We start from the raw sequence: 14,064 nt of genomic DNA on the forward strand, positions 1-14,064 counted from the left end.
ATTTGAAAAATTCACAAATATGTGAAAATTAAATAATGCGTTCTAAATCACCAGTGGATAAAAAAGGAAATCACAAAGGAAGTTAGAACAAAATTAGAATTAAGACAAATTGACCCCTGAGAGCTTTACAGACACCACCCTGGGAGGCCATAGTCCCCAGGAAATCCTGCTGGTAGACTCAAAGAGCAGGAGCCTTGTTGAAGTGAACACCACTTACCTCTTCAACTCCAGACCTGAGTCTGGCAAGGAGGTTTCCTCTTCTCATTTTGACCATGAGGTTTTCCAGGCAGGACTCCAGTGTTGGGGCCACACACCCCAGTACGTGCCAGCTGCTCACCCCTGTCAACCAGCTAAGTAGAGGCTGATTTCCTCCTTCGCTGCTCATGAATCTCACCCGCCCTGGCTCATTTGCCAAATGCAAATGGTGTGTCGATTTCCTTCTTCCAGAGGCCCTGCCTGTTGTGCAGGGTGGAAATGGGACTGGGAAGCATACTCAGAAGTCACTGAGCTCTGGGAAGAAAGGGGGCTGGACTAGGTGTCCGGCGTTTTTCTCGGCTGCAGTGCAGACTGAGTGTCTCTGAAACCCTAACTGCAAATATCCCCCCGTGTCCAGGGTTCCTTTGATGATGATGGTGGTGGTGGTGGTTTGTATGTGTTTCACATGAGCTTTCTCAGCTCTAGAAATGAAAGAATTTCAAGATTTTTCTTTATTTAGGTATTAAAAAAATACAGTACATCCCATGCACCAGTGTGGCCTACATATAATCATTATTACTACAGTAAGTACTACAATGATAAGAAAAAGGTTACAGGAATTTGTTCATCCAACTAAAAAACCTGAATTAAAGTTGTTAGCCTACATAGCAACCCACTTATTATGCAAAAACCCTTATTCTATATGTTTGTGAGAGCTAGAAATGTGTAAGTATTATTAGTAAACAAAAAAGTACAAAAACTAGATATTGGTTTAAAAAAAAAAGTCAGTGTTACCTATAATCTCCTGAATCGTGAGGGCCCTTGTCCAGAGGGGAGCCTCAGTTCATGACCAAGGGTGAGCTGGAATTTCCCTCCTGCCCTGCCCCCTCCTGTTGAGTGATGCCATTTCCCCAGGACATGTTTGCAATCGAATGGTCCATATTTGGCTGAAAGTGCGAGATGCACAGATGACCACAGGATGTGGGCAGGGCAGGGTGCCTTCTGCAGGGTGTGCCTGAGGGATGGGACCCTGCAGGGGTTTCCTGAGATGTGACAACAACGAGGTGTGTAAAATCAAATGGCACAGTTTTGTCGTGCAGTCATGTTTGGGTTTGGACTTCAGCCAGAATTGCTGAGGGTCAGATCTTGAGGGCCCTCAAGTCAAGAGATAAGAAGCAGATGGAAAAAGAGAAAGAGCATGAATGAATGACTAGGCAAGGCATATACAGGGAGAGGTCTTCTGTTCCGGGAACGTCTGCTTCACTTCCCAGGAAAAACTGGAGGGGTTGTCCATGAGTCTCAAAATGGGGTCACAGCTATTCCAGGCTCTTTCCAAAGGGTATGGGTGTGGAGGTGTCCCTCACCATATGATCTGTCACACTTGGTCTTCACTGTCCCTCCAGGGTGGATTCACAGTTGCTTCAAAATTCAACAAGCCATTTTCCTGACTGGTTGAATTTTCAGTGCTTAGTACAGCAGTTAGGGGCGTGGCAGGCCAGTGAGGTCACTTTAGGTAGGACCCACCTTCCATAGCTGTCAAGGGGGCCTTCTCCTCCTTCTTGACAGACCTGGGAAGAGACTGGGAGTGGAGGGGAACTTGGGAGAGTGGAGGAGGTTGAAGCAGGGTAGGCTGATGGATGGTTCCAGTCTCCCATGGGACTGGGCTGCAGAGTGTTTTGCCCCACAGGCCATGCTGTGCAGCCTTTGCGTCCAGGTAGAGAGGCACTAGGACCTCCCCAACTTCACCACCCTCACTAGAGGGTTCAAGGATTTCAAGGGAAGATCTCCCCCTGGCAGTTGAACATAAGCTGCTCTGAGGAGCCACAGAAAGGCTCTGAGTTGGACCCGTGGTTCCAGGCAACAGGGTATGGGTGTCCGAATCCAGACAGAACCCCAACCTGGATCTTCCAGCATTTAGGGCATAGCTGTCACTGAAATATGTTCCTGGACCTTTCAGGGACCTGGAGTTTGCTACCCAAGGTGGTGAAGTCTCTGGGACCCACGAGGAAGGGCTGCTGGACTGGGGTGTCAGTGCTATACTCTGCGGGCTCAGTGGCTGGTGTCCGGCTGGCCCGAACTGCAGTGGTTTGTGTCCCCAGACCTAGAGGCCCACGGCCCCCTAGTACATCAGCTCCTCCTGGGGGTCTGAGCGGTACAGCTCGGCCAGCATCTTGAACCTGGGCCCCCAGTCGTTGAGGAAGTCATAATCGATGTCCGAGTCGGATGAATCGGTGCCCAGGGAGCTGAGGGACTCGGCGATGGACTCGGCGCCCTCGTAGCCGTAGATGTGCAGCGTGTCGTAGGGCGGGCCGCCGCCGTCATGGTCCGCCTCGTCCTTCTTGACCTCGATCATGGCGGCCATCTCCCCGGGCCCGCCGTGCACCGCGGGCGCGTGGCGCGGCGGCTTCTGCACCTGCACGTACACGGACGGCCGCGCGTCGAGCGCAGGGCGCGGGGGCTTGGCGCCGCCGTGCCGCACGGAGTTGAGCACCGACACGTCGTAGCTGGTGGTGTCCATCTCGCCGCCGCCCTCCTCGTCGTAGGTGACCAGCTGCTCGTGGATCTCGGGCACGCTCTTGCCGTGTGCGCGGGCCTGCTTCCGGAGCCGCCGCCGCAGGAAGATGAGGAGGGTGATCACTGCAGCCGGTCAGAGCCAGTCAGAACCGGCCCTGGCCGGATGCGCCCGGTCTCTGCCGCTCCCCGGCGTCCTCCCCTCCTCCCAGGAGATTCCCAAGCCCCCCAGCCTCGCAGCTGCACCCGGGCCAACGCAGAGGCTGGTTCCGTCCAGACACCTAGTGGGTACGCGCGTGCCCCCTCCCCCACCCTCCGCGGGTCGAGGCCAGCCGCCCTCCCCCCACCTCCGCGGGACAGACCCAGGATGACTTCCGTGCTTCGTTTATATTTGGTAAGGTAGTTGGGAGGTTAAGTGTAATTGTGGTGGTGATGTCATTGGCGTTATTATCACTAATGATTATTAAAAAGGGGGTCTGAGTCTGGACTCTCCACCAGGGAAACGCCAGGATGGTGGCACACCCAGGGGGTCTCTAAGGGGGCAGCCACTGGCAGGAAATAGCCTGGAGCAGATAATGCAGGTGCCCCCATAGTCTCCCCCAGGGCCGGTCATTTCAGTCCCCAGGGCGATCTTTAACCTTCCTCTAAGGGCGGGTCCCTGCTCCATTTCAGGGCTGGTGAAGTGTAGGAGAATTAATTGCCCTGGGAGAAGCTCCCAAGCATCAGCTGAGGGGAGCTCATGTTTGGATAAACATCTGCTGTGAGTGCCCCACTGCTTCCCTGTCCCAGGTGGCAGAAGGCTCCCCTGGCCCACGCTGACAAATTGTATTGACAACTCTCCCTTCATCAGCTGCCTCCCTTCCCTGTTTCACTCCCCACTCTTCCTTCTAGAGCTTCCTGGGAGCACTTCTAACATAAATCACTGGTACCCCAGTCTTTGTCCCAGGGTCTGCTCCCTGGGTAACTCAAAACAAGGCAAGGTCTAAAATGCTCCTAAAATTTTTGAGGCCCAAACAAGAAAAAAAAAAAAAAAAGAAAGAAAAGAAAAAAAAAAGAAATCAAGGCTGTAGGGTTTCAGAAAAGGAAAGCAAGCCACTGGAGGTGAGCTAAGCTAGAATTTTAAAAACTTTCCTTTTTCTTTTTCCCCCCAAAGAAATATATATATATGTATTTTTTTTCAGAATAGGGTTTATGTAAATAAATGGTGTCTGGAATGTAGTTAAGTTCTCAAAATCTGTAAATTGAATGAAGGAATGTCATACATGTGAAGTATTTTAAAGTGGGGGAAGGACCTTGAACACTACCTTGCCCCACATCTACCCCTACCCTTAGGCATTCCCGGGGCTGGGGGGGGCAGAGCTTCTATCCCTGTGTTGTACTATGGAACCCGGAGACTCAGGGTGGCATATGGGCTGGAGGCAGGGTTGCCTCTTGGATCCCTGGTCTCTTCCTCCTCCTGTGACCCCCAACTCCCCTTCCCCCCACCGTGTCCCTTCCCCATCCTCCTGGGCACTGACCTGTGATGGTGAGGATGCAGAGGAAGATGGCTACCAGCGCCTGGATGCTGACGCCTGCCTGGCCTGCCATCTCCTCACAGTAGGTGAACTCGCCATGCTCATTGCACTTGCAAATGGTCACAACCAGCGTGTTGGTGCCTGTGAGGCTTGGCCTCCCATTGTCTGAGATGAGCACAGGCAGGTGGTGGACCTTGGCACGCTCCCGGTCAAACTGTCCATACTTGACTGTGATGTTGGCCGTGTTATCTGGAAACACCAGGGCTGCAGAGTCAGGCTCTGCTCTCCAGAGTGCCTGTTAGCTCATTCACACTGATGTGTGGCCTGCCTCCTCCAGGAAGGCCTCCATGACCATACCAGTCCCGATGCAGTCTGGGGAGCTTCTCTGCTCTTTGCATCCCCTGCCTCATGTTTCAGCCATTTGAGTGTGGGTCTGTTTCTCCAGAGAGGGGACATTTGGGGCAGCTGTTTCGACATAGCCCCTAAGAATGGCTTGGCCAAAACGTAAAATCCTCACTTTCTGTTTTTGTGAGCAACCCATATGTCTGGCTCCTACCTCCTCTTCCTTAACCCCATTGTAATAACAGGTGGTTCTCTTTTGGCTCAATTAATACATTATTTCAAGCTTTGATGATGGGGGAAAAGAAAGTGTTTAAATGTTTTTTAGCATTGGGCTAACTTCGAAGGCAGCTTTTACTGTTCCTAAAAGTCCACCAGAAAGTGAAAACAATGCACATGCTCCCTGAGGCGCCAAGGGAGTGAGGAAATGTGTAACTGAGGATTTCCTGGGCAGGTTGGAACTGGGAATGTGCTTTGGCCCAAATTTTGGCTCTCTCTCCCAGCTTCAACGAGTGGTTCCACAAACGGAAGAATCCCCTGTAGAGCTTTTTAAACATGCTGGTTTTCGGAACCCTATTCTCCCTTCCCCTCCAGATCCCTTTCCTCTCCTCACCCCCGCCCCCCATTTTAGATTCAGTGGCTCTGGGCAGAGGCCAGATAGTGTTTGCCTTTGCAGGCTCCTGGGGATTTACAGTGCCTGTGGTCAGAGGGTTGAGGGATCCCTGCTCCAGGGATATATCTAGCCCTGCAGGATCAGCTCATTCGGGAAGTTGGCCAAAAGCACAGGAGACCATCATTTACATTTCAAATGAAAGCTAATTACATTTTGTTATTAAGCAACCATGTCTATTATAATAAAAAATAATAGCTATATGGCCATTGATATTTTATGAGAGAAATGAGAGTTTTCTCGCTATGCTCATTTACTTCCATAATAGAGCATTTAGGTTGTAAGTGAATGTAGCACCCTCAGGCTTGCCTCCTGGTTGTACAAGGGGTGCCTCTGGGGTGGCTCGTTAGCGTTCTATTCCAGTGCAGACCCCCTCTGAGGTGGGATTGAGGTGAACATGGGGCATGGGGTGACGGGTATTTTGCCACACAGTTTACTGCTAAAGACAGCTGAGCATTTGAATGGTCTGTCATTGACTGCTGGCACATCATGGCCGCCTTTCCAGTTCCACAGGAGCCTCCTTAAGGATGGGTCTGTGGGCGATCCCCTGGGTCCGCCTCACACTCTCAGGGCCCTGACCTTCCTCCCAGGTGGCAATGGCTTTTCAGTACCGGGATCCTCATCCACCACAATTTGGCCCATCAGAGATGGGCAGCTAGCTAGCTCTACCTTGTGCGGGGGGAAGGATGGCTCTGTTGAGACCCAAGAGGGATTTTTCTCTGTTTTTCTCAGGAAGCAGCTGAAGCCATGGTAGCCTCTCTGCTTTTGGGAGCTCAGCCACCTCAGCATCATCGCTCTTGTAAGCACATCCTCGTCAGAAGCTCTCATCAGCCACTACTGACCTCAAAGACGCTGGGCTGTGAGGAGTGGACCAGATGCTGTCCTGGGGCCACCTGGTGGTAAGTAGTCATTGTGGCTGAATCAAGACAAAGTTCACTGTGTTCTTGTCATTTGGGATTTCACATTTCCAATTTAGACTCTTTGGTAGTGACCTCAGAGTTCATAGAGAATTTGCAGTTGCGCTGAGCATAGAGATCCAGTGTGGGAAGGAATCTATTGGGTCGTTAGTGAACCGAGCAAGTGTCTGCACCCTGTATCTGTTCTATGTTCTTTGCTGACCTGAACATCTTCTGGGGAGTGTGGACTTGGCAGTTTGGCCTGGGTAGCTCTGACTGTAGCATACACCAGTAAAGAGTTGTGCAAAATATCCCATAACTGCCCCCTCCCCTCCGCCGATTTTTGGCTTGGCCTTTGGCCCTGGTGCTTCCAGACCCGAATCACCCTGCCTCGGCCCCAGCCAGTAGCCAGACTGACTACCTTGATGCATACCGTGATTATCTGTGAGGGTGAAGTTGCTGTCCTCGGTGCTCAGGGAGAATTTGAACCTCACGTCTCGTGGTGTAATGTCCTTGTCTATTGCCGAGATTTGCACGACCAGCTGGAGTATGGAAAAAGGGGGGTAGTCAGTGGTGGTGTTGGGGGCCAGGAGTTTAGTGGTGGTGACTTTGGGTTCAGCCCTGACCGTGGCTGCATCTCACGTGTAACATTAACCTAAATGGTCTCCACAAAGCCCACTCTTTGGACTACCCTCCTCATCAGTCTATTTTCCACACATCCCCTGTGAGCCTCAGTTTCTCTGTCTGTAAAGTGGGGATTGTGACACCTTTCCTCAAGGCTGTTGTGCCGGTTACGTTAAGCTCAGTGAAATGCTGGCTGGCTGTGGGTGGAAGGAGGTGTGGCCCCTCAGCCTGTCCTCCTGGGGTATGCCCTGCCCTCCCGCCTGAGCCAGACTCACCTTGCCCTGGGGAGCATTCTCACACACTCGGGGCTCGTAGGGCTGGGCGAACTCCGGAGGGTTGTCGTTCTCATCCAAAATTTCAATGTGGACTTGCACAATGGATTCTTTGCCTGTGGGGTACCCTACAGGGAGGAAAGAGCTCATGAAGCCAACCGCAAAGATAGAAGGTATGTGGATGGGGAATCCTGGAGGGGTGCCCTTTTTGCAGGAAGAGGGTCCTGGGGAACCTCTGGAAGAGAGTCTGGGGAATGACATTCTGGATGAAAGGGGTGAAAGAGGAAGAGAGGGGGGGCATCAAGATTCACGCAGAGGGATGTTTACTAAACAGTTACTTGTAAGAATCAAAAAGGTAAACAATATAAGCCATTTAAAGAAGGTTTTAATTAATTTGACAAATTATCAAATTGATCCAATAGTTTAAGTAATTATCAATAAAATTCACTAATCACAAAATAATTAAAAGGTAAACAACCTAAGTGAGATGGGGTTAACAAATTAAACCACTTTAAAAGAATGGAATGTGTGGCCATTTACAATGCCTGTGGAAATTACATTTAAAAAAATGTAATAAAAATGGTATTTTAGCACCATGAGAAAATGGTTCTGGAGTAAGGTTAAGTAAAAATGCAGAGTATTATTTTTATGTAAATATTATGATGTCAGTTATATAAAAATATGTATAGGAAAAAAGACCAGGAAAAGTACACTAAAGTGCTAACAGTAATTATCTGTGTGGTGGGATTATGAGGGGATGATTTTCTTCTCTTTTTCCATATTTTCTCTCATATTTTAAAATGAACAACAAACTATTACTTTTAAAGTTTAAAAATTGTGTGAATGAGATTAGATGAGGAAGAAAGGGGCAGACTGATTTGGAAACCACACGGGAGTGCATCGCAATCAGGGCTTGGCTGCCATGCGAGGGGGGTGATAAGTCTCAGAGATGCAGAGGAGGCAGGGCTCCTCTAGGGTAGCACCAGTAGGGCCTTGGTCAAGTCATCCACCCCCTTGGGCCCTGGTGGTCTCCTGGGTAAGACAGGAATATTAATCAGTCTCCTGAATGGCAGCTGCGATTTTTCTCATGTCAAGTTTTGTAAGGATGCAAAAGTCCAATACTTGCCTTTCCCTCTGGCAAAAGTTACACTAAGCTGGAGAACCTAATGATCTTGAAGCTGGAAGCTCCTTCAGATTTTGAATTCAACCCACTGACTGGCATATAAATCATCTCCCTCCCCTCCCAGCAAACAAGTCTTTTCCAAACATCCATGATAATAAGAACCACGTAGTACTTGAGTGATGCACACTCCTTGTCCCCATTTCTGGATCACTGGGCCAGAACCTCCAGGGAAGGCTCTATGTTTAAATGGTGCCTTAGGTGATTCTTATCACAGAAATGTCTAGCAGGCTGTTTTATGATGGTGCTTCTTAAACTGGAATATGCATGAGATTCTGATTTGGTCTGGCAGTGGCCCAAGATTCTACCTTCCCCACAAAGTCTCAGGTGACGTGAATGCTGCTGGTCCACGCCCAACATGGGGATGGAGGCTCTATAGTATTGCAGCCAAGTGTGGCTTCAGCAGGTGCTTATAATACCTCTAGAGATTGAGATGATACATGATGCTTATTTTGAAGGAATGAGGAAAAGTGAGAAGAATGAGAAGAAGAAAAGCCCAGGTCTTCTGGCATATGGGGCCACTCACCACTAGAATCCAGTTCTTTGGCCTCCACTGTCAGGTTATACCAGGGGTAGATTTCTCTGTCCAGTTCTTTCTCATTGTAAATGTTCCCTTGCTTGGTTATTCGGAAGAACTGGCCCTTGTCACTGGTCTTGCGGATGGAATATCTGCCAGGGGAGAGAAATTCTTGGTTTTCCATTGTTCTTTGCTGAGTGCAAACTTCTCAGCCTGATTGATGAGGCCCTTCTGCATCTATCCTTTGCAGTCCCTCCATCCTCCTCTCGCTGCTCATTGTGTTCTGCCTCCCAGAGGGATTCAGAGTGGGGGATAATTCCCAGAGGGATTCAGAGTGGGGGATAATTCCCTCGATGTTAACAGTGCTACCCTGGCTGATCTGAAGGTAGGGCCTTGAGTACTTTGAAAGCTGAGGCAGGAGGCTCTGTAATCCAGTGCGCCAGAGCTGGGGTTGGTTTTTGTGATTGATAAGAAATAGCAGTAGGCGATATATGAAACTAATGAATCATTGAACATGATATCAAAAACTAATAATGTATTATATGTTGGCTAATTGAACATAGTAAAAAAAAAAAAAAGAAAGAAAAGATAACTGAAAGGGAGCCAGGAAGAAATAAAAAAGGAGCTGGAATAGATAGGAAATAATAGAAAATAAATTTATGAAGTAAAAATTTGAAAAGTTCTTCCAAAACTCAAGAAAAAGGTGTAAAAAAATGAGACATGAATATCTAAGAGATATAGAACATGTAATAAATATCATACATATTTGCTGCTAATGAGGAAAATTGCAGAACCAAGAGAACAGAAGAAATAACAAAAGATACACTAAAAGAAAACTTTCCTGATCTTTTTTTTTTTTAATATTTTATTTATTTGACAGAGAGAAATCACAATTAGGCAGAGAGGCAGGCAGAGAGAGAGGAGGAAGCAGGCTCCCCGCGGAGCAGAGAGCCCGATGCAGGGCTCGATCCCAGGACCCTGGGATTATGACCCAAGACGAAGGCAGAGGCTTTAACCCACTGAGCCACCCAGGCGCCCCAAAACTTTCCTGATCTTAAGAAAGACTCAAGTGTACAGATTAAGAGAGATCATTAATATCAGGCATAATTTTCAAAAGAGATCAACGTTTATGTATATCCTGATGACACTTTTGAATTTCAAGGCTGTGTGAGGGAATGAACAGAGTCCAGACAGAAAAATATGTTCTTGTAGAAAATCAGATTCACCCCAGAAGTCCCCACAAAATTAAATGCTAGAAACATTGATAGTATTTTTGAAGTGAAGTGCCTCTGCTCTGAGGGTTATAGGAGCACATGTGGTGTTATTAACATAAGAAGGCAAAGGAACTAAGGTATTTGTAAACACACCAGAATTCAGGAAGTATGTCACTGATAGAGATGGGTTCTGATAGTTTTTTATGAAAACTTAACTTCATAATTAAGAAATGTAAAGAGATATAAAGAAAAAGCCTTCTTTGAGAGGAATTAAAGTGAAATGACTTATTTCCTTATCATACATAGGAAAGCAATTGTGTGTGTGTGTGTGTGTGTGTGTGTGTTATTTTAAAGTAGAAAATGTCCAAGAAAACATTTTTAATTTTACAGGTAGAAGTAAGTCTCATTGGTAGAAGTAAAAATCAATGTATTCCATTCAAACATCCAGGAGAAAAAAATACTCTGTGGCAAATATGGGGGAAAAGAAGAAAACCCATTAAGTTTGAGAAATGAGAAATGTAAAACAAGATAAAAAAAGCAAGATCAAATGTATCATTTATGATGATAAATGTGAATAGATTAATCCCAAAGCATCTCAGTTTAGATTAAAAAGCAAAACCAACTACCTTCTGTTTTTGAGAGACAACTTAATTCCAGGTGAAAAGCAGAAGTTAAGAAAGTTGAAAGTGAAGATTGGAAAACTTCTATCAGGCAAAGACAAATAATATGAAAACAGGACCGACAAACTTAACATCAGGCAGTATTGAGCTGAAGGCAAAATGTTTAGCAGAACAAATATAATTTCATAGGGATAAAAGTTACAAGTCATAATGAAGGTAAAATAGTTGTCAACACTTGTGAATAGAAAAATTAAAATATATAATGCAAAATCTTAGGGATTCTAGAAAAAATGAATGCAAACACAGTTGTATTATATCCCAGAACAGGTTAAAGCAAAAACAAAAAATACCCTACCACTGGTAAAGGAAAATAAAAACATCAGTTTCTTAAATAAATTCTCGGATCAGTAAAGAAATAAAAATTATTGTTACAGTCTATTTACAATAGAGTGGCCATGAGAACTGTAGTAGTCCCAGAGCTCCTGTGATGTGGCCCAACTCTCCATTTTTGGGGACATGCCTTTTGACTTTAATTAGAAAACCTGATACCGTAGAAATATCAGTTCTCCCTGAACTGGTATAACATAATTCTCATTAGAATTCTAATGTTAAAAAAAGAAAACAGAAGTATTTTATAGTTCGTACGAAAGGGTGAATGTTTGAGAATGTGTAAAAGCTATAGAAAGTAAAAAAACAACGGGAGAGGAACTTGGCTTGTATCTACTAAGTTCTAGTATAAAGCCCCTGCAATGAAACAGAATGGCTTTGCCACACTACAGTGGACGGAACAGAAGATTCAGAAAGATTCAGTATAGTATCTAACAAAGGTGGGAAAATGAGGACTTATTTAATAAATGGTGCTAGCACAATTCCTCTGGAATAAAACGAGATTGGACTAAAATCAACTGTTAGATGGTGCTAGAATGTATGAGGTGGAACTGTATTTTTCGTCCCAGAGGGCGGAGGCGAGCAGTCTACTGGAGACAGAACAGGTGGTGATGAAATGGGCGTGGTGTGATCTAAAAAACTGTGAAAGCATTTAAAACCCCCGAACAGACAGACAGACAGACAACAAATCCACCATAAATGTACGTCCATGTTTGTGTGGTCATGAAGAAAACGTAGGACAGGACCACCTCAAACTCTGAACATGAGTTGCCTGGGAGTGGGGGTTACTGATGTTTTCTTTGTAGTTCTTTGTGTTGTTTCACTGCGAAATGAGCACCTTTTTCTTTTGCGGTTTTGGGAAGGCCAGCTTAGTAGAACATGTTCAGTGAAGGGCTTTCTCGTGTGTCCTCAGTTGCTTTCCCTCTTGGCCATCAGCTCTCCCTAGATGGACCCGTGGGAGCCACTGCCGGTGGAGCAGCCGTGGGGAGCTCTCATGGCCAGGGCCATGCGGGCTGGGGTTGCCCGGGCAGTACAGGATCCCACCTGACCTCTAGTCCTGCCTCTGCCACATCCCGTGTATGTACCAGGAGAAGCCCTTTGCCGCATTTGGGTCATGGTCTCGGTGTAGCCGGTGTGGAGGACCTCAAGCAGGGGTCGTCATGGTCATTGTCATCCTTACACCCTCTACGCCCTTACCCAATGCTCCGCCGAGCTGCGTCAGGGTCTATGGCCAGCACGGAGCCGATCAGAGGTTTCTTCTGGTTCTCCCGCAGCTGGAAATGGTAGAAGGGCTGCTTGAAGATGGGAGGCTCGTCCACATCTGTGACGTTGATGATGACGCGGGCGGTTTTTCGGATGGAGATGCTGCTCAGGTACTGGAGGTTGATGGTGGGGTCTGTCGCCTCGATGGTGAAGACGTACTGCTGAATGTCCTCATAGTTCAGGGGCTACAGAAGGGATAAATACGGCAAGCACCTGCTCTGAGCCAAGCCCGTGAGATGTGATCGTCAAAGCAACCCTGCACGTTTGCTCTGGGATGACACCCATTTTACAGATGGGGGCTTGTGGCCTGGACTAGAGATACTTCTAGGGTCATCAAGAGAACGTCAGGGGCTGGCTGACTGTCTTCGGCTGCCCCACCCCTGCATCTCAGCAGCCTCAGGGCTGCCCCCCAGCCCTAACTCTGTGACTGGCCCTGTTCCGAGTATTGAGGACACACAGTGAGCCACAGTCCTGTCTAGGGATCACAGCTAGTAGTTCAGTCCACAGCTCCTTAAGCATGGGCCTTTTCCTTATGTCTTTGCTCAAGATGCTTCTCCTGCCTTTGCCCCCTTAGCACACTCCTACTCACCTCCCAAAAAGCCAGATATGAAGGTAATCACATCTCAGATCTCATCTTGTCCCCCGACACAGGCAGCTGCTCCCCGCTCGGGTAGCTGGAGCACTTACTCATGGCTGCCCTGTTTGTCTATGCGCGTCTCCCCACTCGCTGCGAGCTTCGAGCTTCGGTGCTGGGGAGGCTGTGTGACTCCCCTGGGGGCCTCCAGTTCCCAGTGCAGGGCTGGACCAGGGATAGTGTCAGGAGAGTGCTGCTTGGGGAATGGCCTTGCTCAGGCTCTCAGGCGTTCTGGAATGTCCCGTTTGAGTTGGGTCGTCCCTGGCCCAGGTAGCCCAGTACTTGGCATGGCTATTCTAGAGGCATTTTGTGTCCCTTGCCTCCTCTTCCAGATTCTGTTGCTCTGACTGCTCTGTCTGTCCGCAGTAGCCACTGCTAGTGACCACCCACATCCCCCCCGCACTCTCTGCTGCAAGTGACTGTAACACTACTGGGTCTGGGTGGGGGGTCGGGGCAGGCCAGAAAGTGCAAGAGTGGATACCCCCTGGAGCCCTCAGCTGACCCTGCAGCTCTGAGGCTTCTTCCACACTGTTCTGCAGATGTCCCCAGTGGGACTGTGTTCCCCTTGCCCGCAGTGACAACTTGATAGTTAAGGAGCCTGTGTTCTTCCTTTTATGTGGCACTGCCCCTGGGCCTTCCAGGCATCACTTCTCAAGTAAATTATTTACATCCCAAATCCTTGCCTTACGGTCTGCTTCTGGGGTAACCCAGCCTAAGGGCTCTGTCTTGGCTCCCCTTCCCCAGCTCTAGGGTCATGAGCTCTAAGAGCACATGACCAGTTCTGAGCTGACCTAGAATGTACATCTTTGATGGCCTCCGACCTTGGAGCAGCCCCTGGGTGAGTCCTGGGAATGCAGGAAACCCCAAACCCCACATCTGATGTCACAGCTGCATGCCCACAAACCTTCATGGGTTTGATGATGCCCTCGTTGTGGTTGGGGTCCGTCTCAATGGTGAAGGTGTCCCTGTATTCGCCCTGTACGATGCTGTATTTGGTCATCCGGTTCTGGGGCTCGTCTGGGTCCTCAACGAACAGAGAGCCCAAGGAGCTGCCCACGCGGATGTCTTCAGGCACGGCAAATGTGTATTTGGCTGATGCGAATAGGGCGCCCCCAAGGGCATTGAGTTAATGAGATAGACAAGGTAATTGTCCCTTATACTATCCTAATACATTTTATACAGGAAATGTGCACAATAAAATAATAATAATAGTAATATTATTTGGAAT

General features: G+C 48.0%; 1 protein-coding gene across 1 annotated transcript in view; it reads right to left on the reverse strand.

The window, feature by feature from the left end:
- Window positions 1-14,064, reverse strand: part of CDH5 (cadherin 5) — a 39,262-nt gene that overhangs the window by 7,128 nt on the left and 18,070 nt on the right. Inside the window, exons 6-12 of the mRNA XM_045988123.1 lie at window positions 13,741-13,928; window positions 12,137-12,387; window positions 8,728-8,870; window positions 7,025-7,149; window positions 6,559-6,667; window positions 4,224-4,469; window positions 218-2,832 (exon numbers count right to left, since the gene is read on the reverse strand). Coding sequence (XP_045844079.1) covers window positions 2,315-2,832; window positions 4,224-4,469; window positions 6,559-6,667; window positions 7,025-7,149; window positions 8,728-8,870; window positions 12,137-12,387; window positions 13,741-13,928 — 1,580 coding nt within the window. The 3' untranslated portion in view covers window positions 218-2,314. The remainder of the gene's footprint in view (window positions 1-217; window positions 2,833-4,223; window positions 4,470-6,558; window positions 6,668-7,024; window positions 7,150-8,727; window positions 8,871-12,136; window positions 12,388-13,740; window positions 13,929-14,064) is intronic.

Source organism: Meles meles, chromosome 19 (genome assembly GCF_922984935.1).
Source record: "Meles meles chromosome 19, mMelMel3.1 paternal haplotype, whole genome shotgun sequence".
NCBI lineage: Eukaryota > Metazoa > Chordata > Mammalia > Carnivora > Mustelidae > Meles > Meles meles.